A 24,433-nucleotide genomic window follows, 5' to 3' on the forward strand; every position below is an offset into this window, starting at 1 on the left:
ACAGAACTCAGGGCAGTGGAGGGGCTGGGTAGGGGTGGTGGGAACCCTGCCTTCCCTGTCATTTTCAGTGGCAGGGACAGCTGCTGGTGGGGCTAGCCTTCAGTCTGCAGATGTAGTGCTCTGATATTCCTAGCTCTACTCCACCGAACAGATTTTTGGCCAGGGTCTGTCTCCAATGTGCTGACTTGAGCTCTCCCTTAGCCTACAATTTCATTCCACTTATACCAGACTGTTTTGAATAAATCACTGCTCTCAGGGAGAGGTGACTTCACAGGGCACTTTCCAAAGGAGTGTTTCCCGCAGAAATTTCACAAAGTGCTGCCAATGTCATTTATTTGAAGGTTAATTGATTACCAAGAGACATTGATTCTTCACTGCTGCATGATATCTTATAATTTGGAGGAAGGGGATATAGGGAATGATGAAAGGAGAGCTTATTAAAAACTGAAAATCATTCCTCAATCACTTTTCTTAGTTTCCTCTTTGAAGTAGTGCAGGTTTTGACACAAATTATGGTATATAACGTCAGGGATTTTTCTCTCCAGATCCTTGCAAAAGTACTCAGAGGCTAACGAACAGGAGTCTTATCCAATTGGAGCAAGGGACATACATAAATAGCACTGTCCAGTGGTCTTCGGAAAATCATAAAGGACTCAATTTTTATGATCCTTGGAAGACAGAAGCTTATGTGAAAGTATCTATTCACATGTAGGAAAGAGAAGAATGGGTTGCAGGGACAGCAGATAAAACCACCACTAACTAGTGCCACTGAACCAGCCCTTCTGTCCTTCCTGGTTCCCCCTGTCCCTCCTTTTTTCCCCTTCATGAAATCACAAAGCTCAATCCCAGTAACCTCCTCTGGTTACATAAATTAATGGGCTCCTGTTCTGGGCCCCATAAGATAAACTATCCAGCTCTAATCAATTTACTCCCTCGCTTAAAGCTTACAGAATGAACTATTTCCTTAGGGTGACATACAATGCTCTCCCTGATGGCTCACTTCCCCCCTTTTGGGGCATCCTGTGCTCTAGTCAAACAGAATTGCTGGCTCCTTACAGCCAGCAATTAATTTTCTGCCTACCTGCCTTTTGTTCATGCTGTTCCTGCTACCTGGAATGAACTCTTCAACAACATTCCCTGCCCCCCTCTTCCGTCTTTAAATGTGAAGATACTACCCATCTTTTAGGGTCTTATCAAATATCACTTTATCCAGAAAGCCCTCCCTGTTCCATCTAGCTGGACATGTCCTTGCTTTCCTCCCACCCTCATGGCACATTGACCAGTGACTGTAGGAATGACTCTTCTTTCTCCTTTCCTTGGAAGCACTTACTGTATAAATGCTTCCTGTCCTTAATCTAGACCATAAGCTACTTTTGCCCCAAACTATGTCATAACTTCTCTGTATTGTCAACTTGGGAGAGAGTGGGAAGTCAATATTTGTTGGATGAAAAAAAAGAAAGAAAGGAAGGAGGAAGGGAAGGACTAAATTTGCTTCTAGTTTCTGGACACAGAACGAGTTGTTTTACAGTGGCTGCCTGGGCATGAACGAAAGGACCCTTCTCTTTAATTAGCATCAATGTCCTCAGAGCAGAAAGACCAGAGCATGTTTCTCATAAAAATTACCAGGGTTTGTGTTTTCTAACAATGATTCTTATTTCTTTTCTCTGGGTTTCTAAATCCACTGTGGGGCACCTCTGTTATTTTCCAACGTGGTTTACAATGCCACAGTGTAGGGCTGATTTTTCCCATTATGCTTCAGCATCAATCAAAATTAAAAGATAAGATGCTATCTGGAGACCCAAAACACTGCAATGCTGACTTGTCAGGTTGTGAGGTTGTGAGCAATGTCTATAATGATATTTTTAAAGTTTTAGATTCTGTGAGTTTTTTTCATGGTCTTTTTAATGACTTCTCAAGAAAACTTCCTGGATTGATGTAAGATGCTTATGTTGGAGGCACGTAAGTAAGGGGGAAATTATATCCTATATATTAGAATTGGAAATAAAATATTTACTAGTGTTGTAGAAAATAGTAAGACACTGTGACATAGCAGGGAGAGCTTGGAATTTGAAGACCAACTTTCCATGTCAGTTCTGCCCTTAATCACTCTGACTTTGGGCAAGTCAGTTAAACTCTCTGAGCCTCAATTTCTTCATCTATAAAGTTGAGATCAAAATATATATTGTCTAAGGTTCTTGTGAGGATTAAATTACATACAGAAAAGAGCAGAGCATGGTCCCCAACACGCAGTGGGTGCTCTAAATGTCGGTTGAATAAATGAATAGGTAGAAAACAGACGTAGGTGTAATACAGAAAAAAAAAAGGGGCTCATTCTTGGGAAGGAGGCAGACTGCAAAAGAAGGAAGATCGCAAGCTTTAGAGTTGTACAGATACAAATTCAAATCCTAGCTTTTCTTTTACCATCCCTGGACCTCAATTTCCTCATCTGCAATAGGGGGTGATAATACAAATAAGAATAATCACACCACAGAATAACTGGAAGGCCTAAAGAATGTATTTAAAGGCCTTTGTATACTGCAGGGGTAAGTTATATTTTGGCTACTGGTATATATCCTACCTCATCACTACTTGGGGTCAACAAGGCTGCTAAGCCTCAATGGAGCCAAGACCAGAAACAACATTATCTTCAAATTCTGGTTCTTCATATGTGAAGAAAAGACTGTTCTTTCTGAAAAGAGCTGCCACGTTTTATTCTAAAACTTGCTTGGTGTTAGTGGTGTATGTATATGCGTGTGTATGTATAAATACATCTGGTTCAGAGGGAGCTCTGTCAGTATCAGGTTTCTGTGTATATATTTGTGTATACAGTTTGTAAAGTGCTTTTAGATTTTTTTTCAAGGCAAAAGATAAACTGATTTAATTTAAAATCATCAGCTGGATTGCATTAAATGGAGGGAAAAGCAAAAAGGTACACTATCTTGTCATTTGCTAAATTAAATACAATTATTTCTCCTATTACTTAATTACAAACAGACGTAAATACTCTGGATTCTGACATCTCAGATCTTCTTAAATTCTAGTCTGCATTTCAACATGTAACGAAGGGAGGGTCATATTCCAATCTCTGTGTTAGGCAAACTCAAGAGCTACAATTGTATATTGGGACCATAATGACTTCACTATAACAAGACCTAAACTTTTAATTAACCTGCCAAGACAAATTACAACTCATAGCTCACAGGTAACAAGCACAGACAGCAGAGACTCAATGCCAGGGTCTCTTGGGGAGAGACGAATTAAGAGCAACATCAGAATTGGTCTGTTTTTGTATTAAAGAAAAAAAGGTATTCATTAAACAATCATTGTAGCTTGAAGGCAGACAGACAAGTCAGAAAGGCAGCAAGAAAAAGCTGGAAGGAGACAGAGATGGGAGAGAATATTAACAACTTCCGTTTATTTAAGTGTTTATAGCATCCAAAGCCTGTGCCAGGCACTTGTTATTTGCTCTCTCTCTCATCTTCACAAATGGGGACTGCTTCACAAATAAGAATTTCCAGAGAGGAAAAATGAGGCTCAGCGAGGCGACGTGCATAACCATGGTCGCAGAACTAACATGGGACAGTAAGGGAAGTAAGGAATAGAAAGCAGTGCTCATAAGGCATTTATTTTCAAAGCTTAGTTGACAGGCCATTGGGGTCACCTAGGCTCTCTCTCAGGCCTACTGCATCATGATTCTTTGGGGTAAAGGCCCAGGAATCTGAATGTTAAACTAGCTTCCCAAGTGATTCCTTTGTACAACATTTGAGACCACTTATAAGATACTATAACCCCTTGCTACTCATAACATGGTCCACAGACGAGCAGCACTGGTGCCACCAGGTGCTGGGTGGAAATGCAGAATCTGAGGACCCACTCAGGCCTGCTGAAGCAGAATCTGCCTTTTAACAAGATACCAGGAAGTTCATAAAACTCTAAGAAGCACAGTATAGCCTATCTGTTCTAAAAGATATTATAGTGTTAAGGGAGGTGAAAACAGGTCTCATCATTTAGGTGAGAACAGAAGAACCAGAGGGAAAAGCAAGACCATCTCCTCAATTATGACAAAGCAAATTAGCAAGCTCTGACAAGCCAAGAGTTGGCAAAGGCACCTAACTGTACCTACATTTTATTTCTCTAAGTTGCACATCCTAATTAAAAGTCACTTTCTGTGGGAGTTTGTATTAATATCTTTTCATATTTATCCTTAGTCATTACAAATAAAGAATTCTGATTAGTTCTGAGCAAGCAGGATGTCCTATGCTTCGTAGTGAACTGTGCCTAAGAGAAATCAGGCAGTTGAGACCACGAAGCTGTAACTTAGGCACCACTAATGATTTGATAATCATGTTTCTAAACTGAAACTACCACGTCCAGAAAAAGAAACAGGGTCTGGAGTATGGCAAACCCCACAATGGGGACAGCCTGATGGTGAGGACCAGCACTGGCTCTCCAATGAGGGAATGGGCCTGCACTGGTAGCCTCTAGGTCACGGTCGCCACTGAACTGCAGGCTCAAATTCTAGAATCTCGAGAAACCAAGAGCTGGAAAACTTAGGTAATTTGTACACAGTCAAATCACAGGTTAGTGGTAGAGATTCAGAACTGAGCATACTTTCCACTCTCCTGCAAAAGGCAGCATTCGGGAAGAAACCCATAGTACTGCAACTGTCAGGCCTGTGGCTGCTGATGGTCCTTCCAGTGGGGGCTGAGCAGAGGAAAGGCCATGCTCATGCTCAATTCCCTTGCTAACGTAATGGCATTGTACATCGGGGACTGGCTGGGTGTTGGGGAGGCAGAGAAAATTATGTCAAAGTCCCTGTCCTTCGGGCACTCAGGGAACAGCAGGTGGGACAGACACTTCCCAAACACGAACAGCATGAAGTAATATTTCCTACATCAGGGCTGATGCAGCCTGATGGCCCCACCTCCATCACTTTGCCAAGACGGTAGAATATAGAGACTGCAGTTGCAGCAGAAACTTATAACCACGTCCCATAATTAACGAGAAGGTATTCTCTGCCTCAACACTAAGGGCAAGAATGCAACCAAGAGGAAAATGGCTGAAAAATGATGACTGCTTTTTAGGAACACAAAAAACAAACAACAACCCCCCAAAACAAACAAACAAACAACAACAAAAAACAGGGTCTTGCAAGAGTTTTAGGAACCAAGGACCAGATTCAAAAGATTTTATTCAACTTCATTTTCCATGTCAGAAAGACTCCCAGCCAAGGACTGAGACAGTTTTGAGGTGACTCTAAAGCACATATGACTTTTCATTAAATGGAAACCCCATTTCCAAGTGTTCTGGTTAGCAACGTTTTGTCTTTCCATAAGTTTTATTTTCCTGTAGGAGATCTTATCTCCAGCCTTTGTCAGAGTGCTTCTCAGATTAACTCAGAAAAAAATGTTTTCTGAATTGAACCACTGACACTATGTCCTACAGTATTCTGTGACCATCTGAGGAGGAGACAAATTCTATGGAATGTATGAGTAAAGAGAAATCCCTTAGACCAGGATGCGTGGTCAAGGGGCTCACTCTGAACTGAGAGCTGTGGCCCTTGTCCCCTGCGAGGGGCGGCAAAGGGGTTAAGCATTCATTTAAAACCCTGGGGCTTGCTCTCTGTCAGAGGTCAGAACAGCAGTATTATCAACAAAACCCCAAACTGACTCATTACATTGCTCATCTAGCCCTTTGCACTCTCTTTCCAAGCCTTTATCTTGTTTTCTCATCTGCTAGAGGTTCCTGGCTCTGAAAGCAAGACAAACAAACAAACAAAAAACCATAAAAACCCAAATAACAAATCAGTAAGTTGAACCAAGGGAGACTACAAAATACAAATGAAGGTGTTGGAGAAGTGATAAAAAAAACATTGCCTTCATGTAGCTGGTCATCCACGGTTTGTGTCTTGTTGTCAGTTCCATCCTTTGGTCTTTAAATGATGTAGCTTCTGGTTCACACATCATGGCATAGACAACACACGAAAGGCAGTGGGCATCAAAATACAAATAAAGGTGTTGGAGAAGTGATAAAAGAAAACATTGCCTTCATGTGGCTGGTCATCCAGGGTTTGTGTCTTGTTGTCAGTTCCACTCTTTGGTCTTTAAATGATGTAGCTTCTGGTCCACATATCATGGCATAGACAACACACGAAAGGCAGTGGGCAACAGTCCTTGGCTCAGGTTCCAGCCCAGAATGGCCTTCCAGTCCCTCCTGTCATTCCCTTCCTTCATTTATCTACATCTTACTCCCATTTCTTGTCCATCAAGCCTGGTCAGGATGACCAGACTGCAGACGGCACCTATACTTCTGGGCTAGACACATTCCCGTGTCAGCTTTAGCCCCCACCATCCCAAAGCATCTTTTCATGCAAAGAGACAATATCCCACAGACCCGAGGGGGTGTTTCTTACCAACGGCCGTGGTGAGAAAAGAAATCACTTCAGACTCCTTCCCATCATTGTAAAAAGCCAGGTGCCAGATGCCTGAATCCAAGTACTGGATGAAGCCGGTCTCGTGGCTAGATGGGGGGACGGCTCCCCGAGACTGGCGCTGGGGGCCCTCCAGGCTCCGTGCCTCCTGGGTCAGGAGCCTCCTTCCATCCAGCAGCTCCACAAAGTCAAACTGCAGTACAAAGAAAGCATAATCAGCAGTGGACCTGCTTCACCACAATGCTAGCTTCTTCCTTCAAGCTTCTTCTGGGGAGGACCTGAGAAAACACAATCTGAGACTGGCAAAAGAGGCTAAAGCCACATGAAGGTGAATCAATTAACTCCAATTCCTCCCTAGACCCCATTTTTAGGAACAGTCTTTTGCGAGCACACCATAATTAGTGGATTATTTTTGGGTCTTCGATGGTGGGGACATAATCAGAAACCCAGCCACTTAATGACTGAACTCCAAGTCAGTGCAGGTAAGGGCAGGAACCCTAGGGTTTGAGGAATGGGAATGGTGCTCTGGGTGTGCCTTAAATATCAGTTAAGTGCAACTGAAAAGTTGATTTATACCTATCTTCCTTTTGTCAATGATCCTTCCTAAGCACTCCAGTTTCAGGGAGCAGTTTTCGGGGAACTAAACTGGATTAGCTCAAAACTCTATCAATACTTATATGCTGTGTCAAACACAACTGCCAATTGATCTGAGTGTGTTTATGTGAGACTCGAGAGAAGTCAGTCATGGAGTGTTAATGACAGGTAAGTGGTTAAGCCCTTCTGGTCTACTCGCAAGCAAACTGAGTTATCTCTATCTATCTATCTATCTATCTATCTATCTATCTATCTATCTATCTATCTATCCATCCATCCATCCATCCATCCATCCATCCATCCATCCATCCATCCATCCTCCGTCTGTCCGTCTTTTTAAAATATCAAGATAGATATTCTATCCTGTGTAAAAATGAAGTCTTAGGACTAGCATTGCAATTCTACAAAGAAATCAAGGGCCCAGGTTCTCTTTATTTTTCTGCAACTCTATCCTTAGCAATTATATCTATTTAGTGTTTACCTAAAATTCTTAAATAACTACTGGGGCCAGGAAGACTGCATGTGGCCTGGGAATGTCTGCTGGATGCCTGTGATTTATATTACTTTAATCCCAGAGCTGGGATGACCTTACAAACGTCTGTCCTTTACTGGTAGTATGTCAGTCATTGTAAGGTCATTGGGATGACCTTACAAACGTCTGTCCTTTACTGGTAGCAAATGTCTGTTCTTTACCTATCATGACTGGTAGTATGTCAGTCATTCTGCATGAGTTTCTTTTAAAGTGTTTCTGGTGCACATGTGTCTGAGTAAATGTGAAACTCTGAAGGAGAGAAACAATGCTAGAGACTAGGGAAGTAGCACTTATTCTGAACCAGGTCCTGCACTAGCTGCCTTACAAATGCTATTCTTTATTCTTCACAGCAGCCCTGAAAAGTGGGTATCCTTATCACCATTTGATAGATTAAGAAACTTGCTCTGAGAGGAAAAGTAACAGGTCCAAGGTTTCATAGCTGATAACGAGAGGATTCAAACTCACATCTGTGTGACTCCAAAGTGCATGCTTTTTTCCCCCTCTAGATTACATTTACTGCATGATTTAACTTAGGAGACTGAGTAACAGCAGAAAGGTCATTGAGGAATTTCCTAGAATTTCCTCCTCTTAAAAAGTCCCAGGAGTATAACCCTACTCATCTGAAAGGTAGGATCTGAAGAGAGGGCAAATGAATGGATGGGCTATAAAATATAGGAAATTCCCTTCATGCTCAAGGATCCAGGTTTAAGCATTAGGCTTCTTGACTTTGGGTTAGGATTTGAGGTAGACACCCCTGGAGATCAGCAGGGCATGGGGTTCTGGTTACCTGTGTATGTGATGGAGGAAGGCCTTTTCTGCCATAAATGCCAACCAGAGCTGCCTTTCCCAGAGACACATTGAATTTCAGATGCACAGGATGGTCTATGAACACCTGAGATCTCCAGAAAGTGCCAGGAGGAATCTTCTGGGAAGCCCGTCTCCCCACGTCGATTTCTCCAGAGTCTATAAAACTGTCCTCGGGAAAGAAACTACTTGGCTTTCCTACCAAGACACAGGGAAGAGAAGACATAAATGTCACGGTTAGCTGTAAGTGAAACAAGGGATCAGAGCATCCAAATGAGCAGGGCTCTCCCCTCTTCATTGCACTTCTCTGTACAACGGTCTGCTGCCAGCCCTCCACCCACCACTCCCCTGCTGAAGAGTAAGAATGTCCAGACCTTTTTTCTCCAGTGATACTCAAATTGTTCTGCTAAAAATATGCATTCTTCCAAAGTGGTGTGGGTCCTCCCCAAGGGCCATCTGTTTACTGCATAATTCCACAGCTTGTTAAGACATATTTTAATTCTAAAAATAATCATTTGCGGTCACATGAGAATAACTGTGTGTGTGTGTGTGTGAATGCGCGTGCGTCCGTGTATGTGTGTGTAAAAGTGTGCATGCTAAAACAGAGAGGATAGAGGAAAGAAGGTGTTGTTATTAAATTTCCAACTCATAATGGTTCCCCCAGGGTGGTGGGAAGCATGACCTGAGTGGAGTAAGTTATTTCACAAGTTTACTAGTTTATGCATAATTAGAAGTCAAATTCTGAGGCTGAGATGTGTGGATGGGGGTTTGTGTTGGGAGCAGAGCTAGGGTTGACAAAGATGATGCAAAGTGGTCTTCTGAAGGGAGGAAAAATGCTTCTTTGTCTAGGATGGAGGCCTCTGAATATCATTTTTGTGCTAAAGGTAGGTAAAGTTGAGGGACTTTCTCAAGTTCAGGCACAAAGCCTATGGCATGCTTGGGAATTTGATCTGGGCCCCAATCCTGTAGGTGGTGGGGGATGAGGGGACAGTGAGGTCAGGAGTAAGGTCTCTTGACCATTTCTGTCACCAATCAGACAGTGAGAGCTTTCTGGGGGTATTCCAAATGCCAGAAAGGAAGGTTGCTTATTAAACTTCCTATATTTAGTAATTAAACATACTCACATGTGAAAAATATAAGCCCTCACTTCCTGCCAGACACTGACCTTCTGAGGAATTGGGAGGGAGCAGGAGACTCCAGGGATGTTAAAGACCACTGTTAGGATGTTGACAAGCCACAATCAAGTCAACAGACTACATCTTTCTTGTCATAAGAAAGCACCCCCTGGGTATCTTAGTTCCAAGCCTGTGTTAGAGATGTTAGGAGAGACACTTAAGAGAACAAGAATCCATTTGTAAAGAAAACACGTTTATGGGAACCTTTTATAAAAAGCATTTGGGGAATAAGAAATTAAAATGTCTTTTTCCCCTAGCTTTGTAAGATTCCTTACAAAGCACATTTGATGCTGAAATGGAGCTTGGCAGGGCATTGTTGTAGTCATAAAATATTTTACTGTTTAAAATAATAAAATTCAATTTAAATGTTAAACTTCTCCATATGTTATCATTCTCTTATAAACTCCGAGGCAGAAACATCAGGTTTTTAGCTTCAAATCGTTAAATGTTATTTTAATTAAAAATATGCCAACGAAAAAAAGTTAAAATGCATGCTCTCAATAAAAGCACCACTGGTATTTTGTCATTAGCATGGGAAAGAGCTTGCATTTAATTCCTTTGTGGAAAGAATGTGCCCCAGACTTTTACCTTGAAAATGTAGACACACACAAACCATTACGCTGTGGTTCAAAGTTTAAAGACAGAAGCCAAATTCGCAGAGCATTAGATGGAAGAGAATTACTTTCACATTCTTCCTTATCTGATTTTTTGGGCTCCCAATACCACAATCCTTTTATAGTCCAGGTAGAAAACAGTATACCCTTCAGCTTCTAATTCTGCTGGAGAAGCAGAACTCTGAGGGAGTAAGAAACGAAGCAGGATGCGTTCTTTTTGCTCCTAGGAACTGTATAGAAATAAAACCAAGGCTGCTGATTCCAAGGACTTATTTCCTTTGTGAGTAGGTGGGAGTTAGAGCTGGTGAGATCTGAGAATGCTTTGCCTTCAAATAATTCCTATGTCTGAGAATAAGTAACAAAAACTTCTCCCACATTTTGGCACATTGTTGGAAAATCATGCACAGTTCATTTTCCAGTGAGCATGTTTTCAGGAGACACCTATTGTATCAGCTACATTCTGTAGCCTTATAGGTCAGGGGCCAAACCCAGAGACTCTCTCCAGAGGTCTGTAGGCCCCAGAGGAATGAATAAGCTGGTTCTTAACCCAGAGGAGGGGCGGAAGGGGCATATTCTTTTCTAGCACTCTAGTTAATTTCACCTAAACAGACCAAAATGGGAGGGAAAAAAATGTCTTTGGTGTGTATACAATAAAATAAAAATAGAAAATTTGAGTCTAGGGCACACCCCCAATCAGGACTTTGATTCTTTTGGCTGAGACTGTGAGGGCCACTTTGGAGCTTTGGTTCAAAAGTGGCCTTTGTTCTAGAGTCCAGATCCTTAGGGAAGAGGCCACCACCCATCCTAAAGGCAACTTTTGAGAGCAAGAGCCCAATTTAATCCACAGTTCCAGCAGGCTAAATATCAAGGCTAGACCAGGTAGATCCGAGGCCCACTGAAGGACCTCCCAGCATCCTGCAGCACAAGAAGTTGACAATTTTTATGAAGTAGGAACCCTCAAACAGGACTCAATGTTAAAGGCTGACATGTCTCAAGACATTCATAAGGACACTATCCAACCAGTGGGTGCTCCCAGAGGCTTAACAAAGAGTTTAACTCAGAATTAGGGACCAACAGGATGACTAGGTTTCACAAGGCAGATTCTACTGGTGATGGTCCTTTTCTTTGTAAATATGACAAATTCAGGCTTTCTATAACAATGCTGTGCAAAACACAATCATGTCTATAAAAGAAATTTCTCAACAAATTGCTGAGATGACTGGATAGCTTAGTCAGATACGAGAGATTTGGAGGAACTGAAATTCCCTGCACTTCCTAATCATAGTCTTTACTTTCCTGAACTGAGATCTATGTACACTGGTTCTAATTTCTTAATCAACTAACACTCTCCCCCTCCTCCATCTTTTTGGTTCTTTTCAATGCAATAACTTTCACAAAGAATCCTTTAGTTTCCTTAGCAACTGTTTGAAATTTATTTGGTTATTAAAATAGGCTGTTTCATTTTGGAGAGCCCAGCTGAGCTTGTGTGCTGCAATTTGCATGGTTCAAACTGATGGGCAATTTTGATTTCATTGCAGAAAGAAGAAAATGCTATCCCTAGCCCACCAATTCAACCATCAGAAATGCTTGTTTATTCAATGCTTTCCCCCCCTGTCTCCATTAATGCAAAACACGAGTTCCTGTGGCTTTTCTTCGAAAAGCTGCTGTATTTAGTTTCTGTCCTACAACAATCCTGAAATAGTTATAGCCACTTTGAGAATGTAGTATAAATTGCAGTTTGATATTATTCTCAAAGACATGGAGAACATATAGAATACTGGTTCATCAAATGTTCCTTTTGCATTATCCTTTAAAATGTTTAAAATGTTCAAAATCCCCTAAATATTTACTGGATCTTTGAGGGGAAAATGTTAACTAGTCCGGATTTCCAAGATTCTAATAGCTGATATAGAATGGCTTGGGATTTGAGGGGACAAGAAGAAAGGAACTAACATTTGTTAAGTGCCTCTTTATCACTGGTTTTTGAATGGATAGGCGTTATCATCCCTGTTCCGCAGATGAAGAAACTAAGGTCAAAGGAGATGGAGTAATTGGCATGAGTTAACAGAGTTGATAAATGGCAGAGCTAGGATTCAAACCCCAGACTGTCTAGGTCCAAGGCCCATTCAGCCCCTTTCTATCATACCTATTGCTTCCCCCATCACTGTGGAAGAGGGTCTCTAGTCTTAATTCTAGAATCAGCTCTTCTCTGTGATACCCTCAGAAGGGACAGGAAATATGTACTAATATCAGAGTTAAAGACTTTCCCCCTTGACATGAGTCTAAGGAACTAGATTTTACCATCACAATTAAAAACATAAACTGAGTAGACACTGGTTTGACCAGGGCAAAAGAAATTAAAAACCATGTGGTCTCACATAAACTATAGAAAGCTTTGTCCTTTGTTTTTCTAGACATATATATATTTAATGTGTGTGTGTCACGGTAATTGCTTTTGATGCTGCCACTTTCCAGCACTGCACTGTATTGTAGGGGTTGGTAAACAGGATTTCTATTTGCATTTAGTAATGACAGATAATACCTTTAAGCAAAAACACTCCAATTAAAGTAAACCAATAAGTTGGTACAATTTTATTTTGTCTCTTATCTGTACCTCCTGTTCCTTGCCTAACCAACCCACAAACTAATTTCATTAGAGTGAGAGATTTCAGATAGATCTAACCCCTGTTTAAAGAATGTTTGATAGAGATCATGGAGGGAAGAAAATACATTTTGCTAAATGAGACCTTTTAGCTTGAAAGTTAAATATATCTTAAATACGTGTTTGTACATGCTAATCTAAAGGTAGCCTTCATTTTATGGTATTCACCTACAGCAGCTGACTATAAACTGGCTTGGGTATCACAAGCCAACAGGCAGGACCATGGACAGGGCTAACTTGAAAACACTTCTGAGTTTTCAAGAGCCATCTATCTATCTAGTAGTCAGTCATATGATGATTCTTTTACTAATTTCATATGTAGAAATTGCAAATTAGAATGGACCTCAGAGATCATCTAGCTCAATAACCTTTCAAAGAGGAAGAAAATGAAGCCCAGAAGTTCCATTCAAGGGATTTGCTTAAGGTGACATCATAGGTCAGTGGCAGCAGCTGGACTTGAATTCTGGGCTCTTGACTCCTAACCCAGAGTTCTTCCCATGGTCCTATGCATGCTCCCTCATATCCTAATAAGGGGCAAAGAAAGTGTAAATTATTCAATGTTTTAAGTCTTAAAATCTTTATAAAAGGGAAGACAGTAGTAGGCAGGGGTTCTGATTTGGCTCTGTGGAAATGTCCCCAGTTCACTTCCCTTAAAGATGACCACAGGTAAAGAATTTATTTTGGCCTTCAAGAGCATCGTTTCTGAGGTCATGAATAGGTACTCCAACAAGTATATGCAACCTTATTAACCAACTGATGCCCTGAAGGCAAATCCTTGAAGGGAGGCTCAGAAGCCATGACCTCTTAAAGTTAACTGAGAAGAGAGGAAAGAAAACGTAAGCAATAAGAGTTGGAGGCAGCTATGACTGCTTTGCTGACTGATGTTACACTAGAAAGATAAAGCAGGTCACAGTGGGTGCAGGAGAAGGAATGGCCACATTGCCCAAAATGACCACCAGACATCTTTAAGCTCAGACATCTTTCCTGTTACCAATTTTTGTGAGTCTGTGGCCGACAGTGGAAGAATTTGTATAGTTGGCTTGTTAGAAAGGCCCCTAGGAAATTCAGAACATGGGTGTATGGATCTCCCATTTAAAAATGCCAGACTCCAAACAGCACCACCATGTCCATCACTGATAGAAAAATAAATTCATATCTCATTGTACAACAGAATTGCTCACCCACACCTCCTGTATGGTCTTGAAATCATAGGGTTAGTCAGGTAGGTCAACTTGTGGAGACATCAGGAGACCTGTAATCACACAGACCTGGGCCCAAATCCCAAACTCCATTATTTAGAGGTAGGTAACTCTGGCCAAGTCACTTAATTCATGTGATCTTTAGAGTTTGCATCCAAATAGGTATAAATGATTATACTTCCTCACAGAATCTCTGTGAGGATTAAATGTGAGAGGCTCTTGACAAAAATCTTTGAAACAAACACACTATAAAACAAACACTAATGATTACTGTTATTGCAGCTGACAAAACTGGGGCTCAGGAAAATTAAGTGATTTGCTCAAGTTCACATGGCTGGTAAATGCTAGAATACCTGAATTGGTGTTTCCAATAAACCACAAGGATCCAAGGATATTTAAATTACAACACACCATCCACCCACCTCACCATACCCCATTCCTGTAGATACCCATTCATCCCACGAGAATGCCCCAGAAGAGCTCATCTCAATCCCATACAATCAAAGATGCCACCCCAGCAGTGTGAAAGCCCATAATGCTTCCCTCGAGGCATGAGATGGGACACCACTGAGCACCATAAGCCCTGCCCAAGCCCTGCTATAAGCTCACAGCGACAAGAAATTGCAATGAAGACGCAGGTGGACTGGCAGCTGGTATGAAGTGCAGAGGGATGGAGGAAGCGCCAGAGCATGGAGCTGTGAGTCAGGCACATGACGCGCATAATGGAGGTCTCCTTGGTTCAAAGGCAGACATAGAGGACTCACGACACGGACAACACAGCAACCCTACCTTCTGTGGCTCCTTTGCCTTTCCTGTCAGGGATCTCTAACCCAGTGCCCCCTGAGGGATACAGGGAGACGTCCGTTGGCACAGGCCAACTGCTGGCTGTGTCCTCCGTGATCTCATACATCTGCCCCTCCATCGGCTGCAGGTGCCAGTTTAGGCCAAACAGGTGCATGGCTGTGGTGAGCAATAAGAAAAGTCATCTTTTTCTGCTAGAGGTGGAAATGGAACTCCCAAACTATAGGAGAGGACAGATGGGATGGGGAACAGAGGAACTCAGGTCAGTTCAGTTCAATGACTAGCCTTCGAAGAGAGCTCTTGCATGTCCAAACCCTAGGTAGGGAACTAGGCACACAGAGATGATCAAGGCACAGACCCTGCCCTCAAGGGTTCATAGTCTGGTGGACCTGGGAAGGGGCAGAGAATGGGGAGTTTCATGAGGTCCAGGACTTTTGCTTTAATCTAGGGGGGAAATCATAATTTGTATCCCAAAGGGTTAATTTCCTTAATATGATAATAACTCCTACAAATGATATGCAAAGTCCAGCAACTCAGTAGCAAAATAGGCATAGAACATTAACAATTTACAGAATAAGAAATACAATTGGCTCTCAATTGCATGAAAAGACTCTTGACATTACTCATAGTAGGAGAATGTGAGTTAAACTTTGAAATACTATTTTTGACATATGGTTTGGCGAAGATAAAAAGGTTGAAATATACAGTATTTTGGCAGAGAATAGGATATAAGCACTCTCATACTTGGCTTGTGTGAGCGTAAGCTGGTACAAACCCTACAGGGGGCAATTTGACAAAAGCTGTCAAATTTAAAATACAGGTACCCTTTACCTGGGACTTAAGAGGTTCCGATTCTAGAAATTTCTCCGCCAGATACACTCTCCAGACACTCACACACATACTAAATGTACATACCCTTATTATTAAGGTTATTTACTACAGCACTGTTTGTAATAGCAAAATGTTGAAACCAAGTCCAGCATTAAGGGGCTAGATAAGTTATAGTCATACAAAACACTATGCAACCATAAAAAAGAGTGAGAAAGTTCTTTGTAAGTATTTTTCAATAAGGGAAATTATAACATGCAGAACAGCATATTTGATATACTACCTTTGGGTAAAAAATTCCTGTGTATGTATAGAAAATTTCTGGGGGACATGAGAGACATTGGTAATAGTTGGTGTGTCCTATGGAGAAAAGAGATGCTAAGAGTAAAGAGAGAGATTTGCTTTTCACTGTATATCTGTTATACATACATTTTGATGTATCGCATGTATCTATTTTGTTTTACAAATATTTTTCCAAGGTTGCAACTGCTAAATAGTCATGTGCAACAATCTAGAAGGGACCATAAGATGCCAAAGAATGGACACTGTCCCATGAGATACACAATGCTGGAGAAGGCCAGGAAGACTGTTCTCAAAGAGATTTGTGATCTAGTACAAATGTCAACTTAAATCTCATCACAGGATTCAGGACTTGGGCCTTCTCGGATGTCTGTCCCGATTCCCCACATACAGAGTTAAATACTCCAGTGCCTGGACTCCCACAGCATCCCGTAGTAACATTTTGCCTTTGTTCACCTGATGAACATTTTCTAAAAGCCTACTCTACACTTGGATCTATGGCTGATTCTGGAGAGCCAGAAATGAATCAGACAGCTCCTGATTCGATGAGCCACAGTCAAGTGAGGAAGACAGACAAGCAACAAAGTCTATTCAGAAGGACTAGAAAGACCTGAGTGGGGGGTGACTGACCCACTAGGAGGGCAACAGAAACACAGGGAAGGATCTACAGAGATGTGAAGGCCCATAGTAATTAGGCATACTGAGTACCCACTGTGTACCAGGCAGTGTGCTGGGTAATTTGTATACATTTCATCTAGTTCTCATGGCCACCCTGCCAGACCCAATTTACAAATGTACATATTAAGGCTCAGAAGGTTAATTAAAATTATGATAATTATAAAACTATCATTTATTGAATGTGTTGCTATGTGCCACGCATTGTGCTAAGAACAATAAGTGCAGTATTTTAGTTCTCACAACAATCCTAGAAGGTATTAATAACCCCACTTTACAGATGGAGATACTGAGACACTATGACATCAATTAACATATGGAAGGTTAAATAGCTAACCTAAAGTGGCAGAGTCTAGACTAGGATCCAAAACTTCAAATCCCGAAATCATACACCGTGATTCGTTCTGGTTTGAAGCCCAGGCTCGACCCACTTCACCATGCTGTCTCTCACTAGCCCTATCTAGCAAGGCAGGTGAGCATTATGAAGACATCCCCTTTTACACATCAAGTAGCCTCCAAGGCTTTTACGTGCCTTTTTAGGTAGCAACATAGGATCCTGTGAGGCAGACAGGCAGCTGTGTTACTTGGTTCTGATTTGTGGACGGGTTCACTAATGGTGGTCTCGAGAGACTGTGTGATTGCCTTCAACACACAAAAAACTTCACAAAGGAAACTGGGACACAGCATATTCTCCTGACTTCTAGTCCAAACACAAGCCGCCCAGGGACCACACACAAGTTTGATTTAACCAGGAGGCATACTGATAACACAAACAGAATCTGACCCTATGCTTTCTCTTTGGTGAGTGCGGTGCAGGGGAAAGTGTGCTGAACCAAAGGTAAGAAAGCTGGTTTTGAATCCTAACTGCCACTTTCTAGCTACAGTTTTCTCATCTGAGAAATGGAGATAACAATATTTCAAAAGATTGTGATATCATATGAGATACTATATGGTAAAGTACTTTGTAAACTGTACATGTGTGATTACTATATTTTATAACCATTATATTTTACCATTGATACTAGTAATAAAATAGTAGCTAACACTTATTGAGCACTTTTTAGGTACCAGGCACTAAATGAGGCGCTTTACCCTGCTTTTGACTATCTCTGTGCAGTTGTCAGTAATAAAAGTTAACTTGCCTAGAAGAAGTGAATACTCTGCTATTTCAAAGCCTGAATTAGCTTACATTTCTGCTTACCTTCTTACTGTTTTAATCTATATACTGGCAACTCCAAAGGTAATGAAGAAATTGTTTGAACTATGGACAACTCAGATATATGCAGTTAAATGTGCAGAGCCTTTCCCCATTAGAATCAATGATCTCACCTAAGTATGCAAAAGTGCTGTCTCATTAAAAGTTCATGAGAATTAACTAATCCCAGAACGAACAGAACTCTCACAGTTTTGTAAGGAGAAACATTTTTATCGTCAAAGCTTTCTCTTGTTTTTAACAAGATGCAAAAGCAAGTCCTTGCTTAAAAAATATGCTAAGGGAGAAGAACAGCCAGTGGAAAGGTGTTATAGGTGAAAATGATCATAAGATCTGGTGTCCCAGGGAAGGTAAGTATGTCAGGACAGTCCACAGTGTGGGGGAGGCTGTTGACCAAAAGGTTAGAGGTACAGGTTGGCACTTTATCCTCTTGACTTTGCCCCTGGCAATCCCAAACAGGCCCGCATAGCTGTGAGGTTGGCCAGTCTTTGTGACCTGTGGAAGATGAGATCCTGAAAACCATTTGGGAAAGCAGAGTTCTTGATCCAAGTCAAACTTGGACCCTCTCAGAAGAATCAGTCATTCAGAAATAATCTGGGAGGCTAGTGGGTAGGGAAGAGAGCACAGGGTTACCAAGACTGGGCTGAGAAACATCTAGCTGGAAGGTAAGATTTATAGTAGGATGATGTAAAGTCAGAGATGTGAAGCTCAAATGTCATCTTGGAGCCAAAATAAAAGGGACCCTCTGTCTGTGATCTAGGGTATTAAATATAAGTCATGCTAGGGTCCCCTCAACTCTTTTACCGAATTGTTGGGTAAGTGGTTAATTTTATGGTTTTGGGTTATGGGGGAGGGGAAGAGAGAAAGAAGAGAAATAGTTTGCTCTGTTCTCCTCTTCCCAAAGGACACAACACAATCTCAGACACACTGTCAAAGAAATACATAAGCTCAAGTAGCCACTCTTCTTTATCCTTGATAATAATCAAAAGAATAGCAGCACAAAACATGGTATCATGTGAGTATCTACTAAGTGACAAATGCTTTATTTACATGATTCAAATTAATCCTCACATAAAGATAGGTTGAAAAAAAACATTATTGGAGAATGTATATAATGGAACTGGAACAGAAATTGAGCTCTGATTTACTCAAAGAGGTAAAGTAAGTTATCTAACACCGCAGAGCTGGTATAAGTTTTAGGTAAGGTTCCGAGTCAGGAGCCTGTGTTCCACATGATTTGGAACTAAGGGCCATGAATGCAAAAAAGCTAAGAAATATAAATGGTCCTCTTCAGCCTGCTTTAAGGATGGATCAAATCACCGATACGATATTAAATTATAATCATCACAGCTCCTGTTTCCTGAGGCATTGATGGTAACCACCCAGCACCTATGTATATCATAGTATAATCTAAATTCTACCCTGTGGTTTGTATTTATAACTGTGCAAAACTCTCCTCAAGCACACTAAAAGTGACATAAGTAAGAAACTTGATATTGGTTTTCCCTTTAAACTAGTTTGTAATTCAGTGAAAAGGTGAAAAGATGCTAAAGAGTTCAGAGAAAGGCTGTGGAAAGGTAGTGGGTTCATAAGATCACCCACATTGAAATGTTAATGATTTCTGAAAGCCAAGAGCTGGGGCGGGGAAGTTCTCTACTCCCTCAGCTCTGGTCAATCTGATCCCAGGGCTGACATTTTCCTGTCGCCTTTTCCTGCCCAGCAAGACATGAGAGATGGCTGAGAAAGTGCAAGCTCCACCTTGACATTTTTAAGAGAAATGCTCGATTGATGTTCAGACACTGAAGCCTCCCCCCAGCACCTGGCCAGCGGGAGGCAATTAACAAAGTCATTATGCAGGAGTCGCCAGAATAAGTACAGGAGATTTCTCCTGTCACAATGCATGCTCCCCTTCCGAAAACCCAAAAAGCATGGACCCGCCCTCTATCCTTAAATTAGCAGCTCTAGGTTGTGACTAGAGATGGTTATAACCACAACAAATTGTTGATTCAAATGGCATTTTTGGTTTCAAAAGACAGTGGGAACCAAACTTTTGTTAAGTGGCTACCCACTTTTCTGTTTGTTTTTTTTTTTTTAGTGCTCGGTTCTTTGTTTTTAAATAGTATCATTTTTGTAAAATATAAGTCACTGGATTCTTTGACTTATGGTCCCCTAATGGGGAAAACAAAAACAAAAACAAAAAAACCCCAGAAGACAAAACAACACAAACAACACAACAGAGATTCATTCCCTAGCTTCTATTCCTGATTTTGCTACAAAGCCACAACATTCAAAAGTTTCATACCAAAAAATTATATACATTGGGATGTACACTGCAGTAAAAAAAAAAAAAAAAAAAAAAAATTGAAAGAAACCTAGATAGATGTCTAAAAGTAGGGAATGACTTAGCTAAAATATGATACAAGTACTGAATAGAATACAAGGTGATCATTATAAAAAATAATTATGACAACCAGCAATGAGGGCAAATACTTATAATATAATGTTAAGGGGAAAGAAGGCAGGACACAAAATTGCATGTTTTTGCTGACTGTATCTCTATAAAACCAGATATACATATAAAAAAAAATCTGGAAAGACATACATAAAAATAACATCATGCTTTAAATTACAGTGGTAGAGTTATGGATACATTTTCTTTACTAGTTTCCAAACTCACTCTGATACTGTTTTACATTAAAAAGAAGGTTCTGCAACAGTCTCAGGAACAATAGGTAGAAAAGGATGATAGAACAGAGAAAGGAGATTCTAACTTTGAACACACGCATGTCAGACACTCAGGCAAGGCGAACTGCATAAACTATTTCATTCGATCCTTACTTAAATCTTGAGAAAATCATCATGCTCATTTTACAGGTGAACAAACTGGAGTCTCAGAGAGGCTGCACAACTTGCTCAGAGACACTTTCCAGATGAAAATGATAAAGACACATTTGAACTCAGATCTGAGTTCTCCTACTGCTAGTGAGTTACAATGCCTGAAATAAAAATTAAAAAAAAAAAAAAGTTAAGGCAAAGCCTTTGCTGACAGCATTGTTAGGTTTGCTCTTTAGAGACAGTTTATGAAAAGGCTTTTATCTCAAGGACAAAGCATGGGGCCCCCATCCTTCCCCTTAGGCATTAATGACCTCCATACTCAAAACCATATGAACATAAATAAAGGACTTGTCCTTTGGCAGACTCAGTCCTCAAGTCTGGCTCCCTCCAGGGCACTCAGAGCAAGGTCATTTACTAATTTCAAGACTTTGGGCAAAGTACTTAGCCTTTCTGAGTCTGTTTCCTCATCTGCAGAATGAAGATAGTTCTATCTACTTCAAAGAATTAAATGAAGTAATGTATGTAATTTGCTTAGAACTGTGCCTGGCACATATTAGAAGCTCAATAAATGGCAGCTGTCATCTTCCTTGTAATTTTGCCACACTGGTTTTCCTAATTCCTGAATCTACTGCAGGATCTGCTAAGGCTGGATGTTTTTTTTTTTATATATTCCCCTCTAACTACCCTTTCTGCCAACTGCAAATTTCTTTAAGCTGAGGGCCCTCTCCTATCCTGCTCCCATTAGTTGACAGACTTAGGAACTAGAGATATTTGCCCAGTGGATAAAACAGTTTTTCAAAGCGGAGTCGCTATAAAGCAGCCTGACAGGAGGACCCCACTGGTGACTACGTGGGGCTAATTTTAAATCAAGTAAATATATTGCTTTTCTTCCTGTCTCTGGATAAACCTGACTGCAACAATCAGGGTTACTGTCTCTCACCCCCAAATTAAGTGTTTTCTGGAGAATGGACTCTGGCACAGTTAATCATTTTTCTGTACCATGCACTGCTGAGGGGAAGAGAGGCCTTTCAGCAAGGATTTGCTGGCAGCTGCTCAATATTTTTATAAATCAAGGTGGGGCTGGGGATAAGTGAGAGGCTCAAGTGCAGTGAGCCATGGAAGTGGGAAATAGGCACACCCACCATCAATGCGAGGAGAAATATCAATTTAACCGGAGAGCACTGAAAACTGGTGACATGGCAAGCTGTAGGGGAACTAGGGTCGGAATCTAATTTGTACAGAATAAACTGATATTACAGTAATAGAATAAGAAAGCTGTCATTTCTGGGCAACTTTCACCTGACAGGCTCTACTAGGATCTCTTCTGTACATAACTAATTTAGGGTTGGCCACCTCCACTAACCCTTGGAGTGACCCCAGCCCAGTTATCCGACCTCTCTCTGCCCTACTCCAATACTGTGCTGGTTTCCAGAGGCAAGAAAACGGGAGGCACAGAAGTGTAGTGGTTACGAGCACAGCGTTTGCAGCCAGACAGCCTTGTGTTCCTCTTCTGGTTCTCATGTTTATACTTATGTGACTTGACTCATGTTATTTAACTCTTTTGAGCCTCAGTTTCCTCATCTATAAAATGGTGACGATAATACTTAGCTCCAAGAGTTGTGAAGATTAAAGAAAAGTATGTATTTTATGGGCTTGGCATTTACTCAAATATACGACCAGGTGGGGGTTTTCTTTGTTGGTATTACATCATCATCCTCATTTTATTGTGTATTAAGGTATTCACTGAGAAAATGAAGGATGGAGATTTCTTGAGAGTTGACAAACCTGAGTTTTGCTCTGGTGTTGAGGGGAGATGTTGCTACAACTAAACTTAGTCATGGGGCTTATCGCACCTCCATCCCACACAGAGGAGGAGACTCAGACTACTGGTGTCAGTGCCTGAGACTGCTCTGAGTCCCAGCCTCCAGACTCCTCTTCAGAGCTCTTTCTAACAAATGACCCTGTTATTCAGTCGCAGCAGGAAATCTTGTATAAGCAGTAAAGCCATCCTTATGCTTGTTCTCCCATCAGGCACTGCACTCCCAGATTAAAGGAATCCTCTCCTTGAGCCTAAAGTAAAGGAAATGAACCCACAGACCCGCCATGTCAGGTCACCATGAGGCTCTCTTTTTAGTGCAGGGATTATTCCTTTCATTTCTACCCTCCAGCCCCTGGTCTATAGGAGTGAAGAAGAAAGGGAGGAAAGGAAGGAGACAGACATAATTAGAGTTATTATTATTAAAACAATAACAGTTCTCATTTATTCAAATTGTACCATGTATATGACATAGTGCTGGAGGATTCACATTCATTATGTCAGTTAATCTCACAATGTCTTAAGAAAGATATTATTAGTAACCTCAATTTATAGATTAGGCATCTCAAAACATAGCAACAAAGTAGTTATCATATCTAATTTTGCATCTTTAGAAAACCAAGGCTCCAGAGTTATCTATAATTGCACCGTTCATCATGGCAGCACCAAGATCTCAAACCAGGTCTCAGTCACTTCAAATCCCAAGCCTTTCTCAGATTGTTGCAAGGAAGCACAGGACAGGCCTCCATTTAGTCCTGATTAGAATAAACATGCACTTTCTGATCAAATCACTGCCAACAGAGCAAACATCCAAGGAAGTGACGCCACAAGGAAGTGCATAAACCTAGCAAACGGCCCACTGTCCACTGTCTGCCCTTCATATTCAAGGCCTTACCAATGACCTAGGGGTCAAAGACACCTGAGGATGGTCAGCCTGTTCACACTGCTCTCCTAGGGGTGAGCAGCCAGCAGTTCCCTGGCAGAACAACCCCAGCCTTGCTTAAGTGCCTGCTATTTCCTAGAGGAAGGAAATGCCGGCGTAAAGCCCTACACAATTTCCGGTTTCCTTTCTTTGTAGCACCAGCATCTAAGTGTCAACACTATTTATAAGGCTATTTAAGCATTTCTATATTAAGATGTCTGGATTTAGCAAACGACCAGCCTTTCATTATCTCTTCCTTCCCCCGTACCAGCCATCTGATGGGGCAGAAGGAAAATCTAATCTAATCGGTTTGGTTAATACTTGGGAGCTATAGAAGGAGAAATGCATTTTGCTAGGTATCATTTCCATAGCTACTAAAAAACATACTGTGTCAGGGCTCTATAGAGCAACCCTCCCACTTCCTGATTTCCTTTGGCATACGAACCCTATGACTAATTTTTTTCAACGATCAAAGTCAATTAGGAGGTGGTCTCTACTGTACCTCTAAATGGAGTTTTAATTTGTGTATATATTATTAGAATAGGCCTTTTCCCTCTGGAATATTCACTTTGGTGAGAGGAATGAGGGCAGACAGCTTAACATGGAGCCTGCCACCCGGATTTGTAACTTGGGATAATGTTTCTTCATAATGAGAAGCATTTTGAAAGAGCATTTTAAAATCTCACAGAACAGAGTGTGTGATGTCACAGCTTCCCAGTCTCCTGCCTCGTGCGTGTTTTCCAACTCTTCGGGATCTCACCACATTTTCCTGTCTCTTTGCCCTTGTCTATGCACAGAGCTCTCAATAAATATGAGTTCTTCTCTGATCTACACAAGCCCCTGCTTTGGTTCAGGCCTCGGATTAGGAAGTTTAAGGCAGCACAGAGTTTTGGGCACTATGGTGATGTTGATCATGTTAACAATAGCCACTGTCATTAACTGAAAGCTATATTATGCCAAATACTGTGCTGTATGCTTTATAAACACACTGCCATTTAATCCTCACAAAGCGCTATGAGGTAGGTAATATTAT

The 24,433-nt window shown here is 41.2% G+C and overlaps 1 protein-coding gene across 8 annotated transcripts in view; it reads right to left on the bottom strand.

Annotated features, from left to right (window-relative positions):
* The window catches only part of TENM4 (teneurin transmembrane protein 4), a 691,021-nt gene that overhangs the window by 162,960 nt on the left and 503,628 nt on the right, over window positions 1-24,433 (bottom strand). For 7 of the 8 annotated variants that reach the window (XM_025042569.1, XM_015600544.2, XM_015600547.2 and 4 more), the window contains 3 exons: window positions 14,800-14,970; window positions 8,344-8,558; window positions 6,413-6,623 (listed from right to left, as the gene is read on the bottom strand). In XM_025042569.1, the coding sequence (XP_024898337.1) occupies window positions 6,413-6,623; window positions 8,344-8,558; window positions 14,800-14,970 (597 nt within the window). The remainder of the gene's footprint in view (window positions 1-6,412; window positions 6,624-8,343; window positions 8,559-14,799; window positions 14,971-24,433) is intronic. The other variant, XM_025042571.1, reaches the window with a different exon arrangement.

The sequence above is a fragment of the Pteropus alecto genome, unplaced genomic scaffold (genome assembly GCF_000325575.1).
Source record: "Pteropus alecto unplaced genomic scaffold, ASM32557v1 scaffold7, whole genome shotgun sequence".
Lineage (NCBI taxonomy): Eukaryota > Metazoa > Chordata > Mammalia > Chiroptera > Pteropodidae > Pteropus > Pteropus alecto.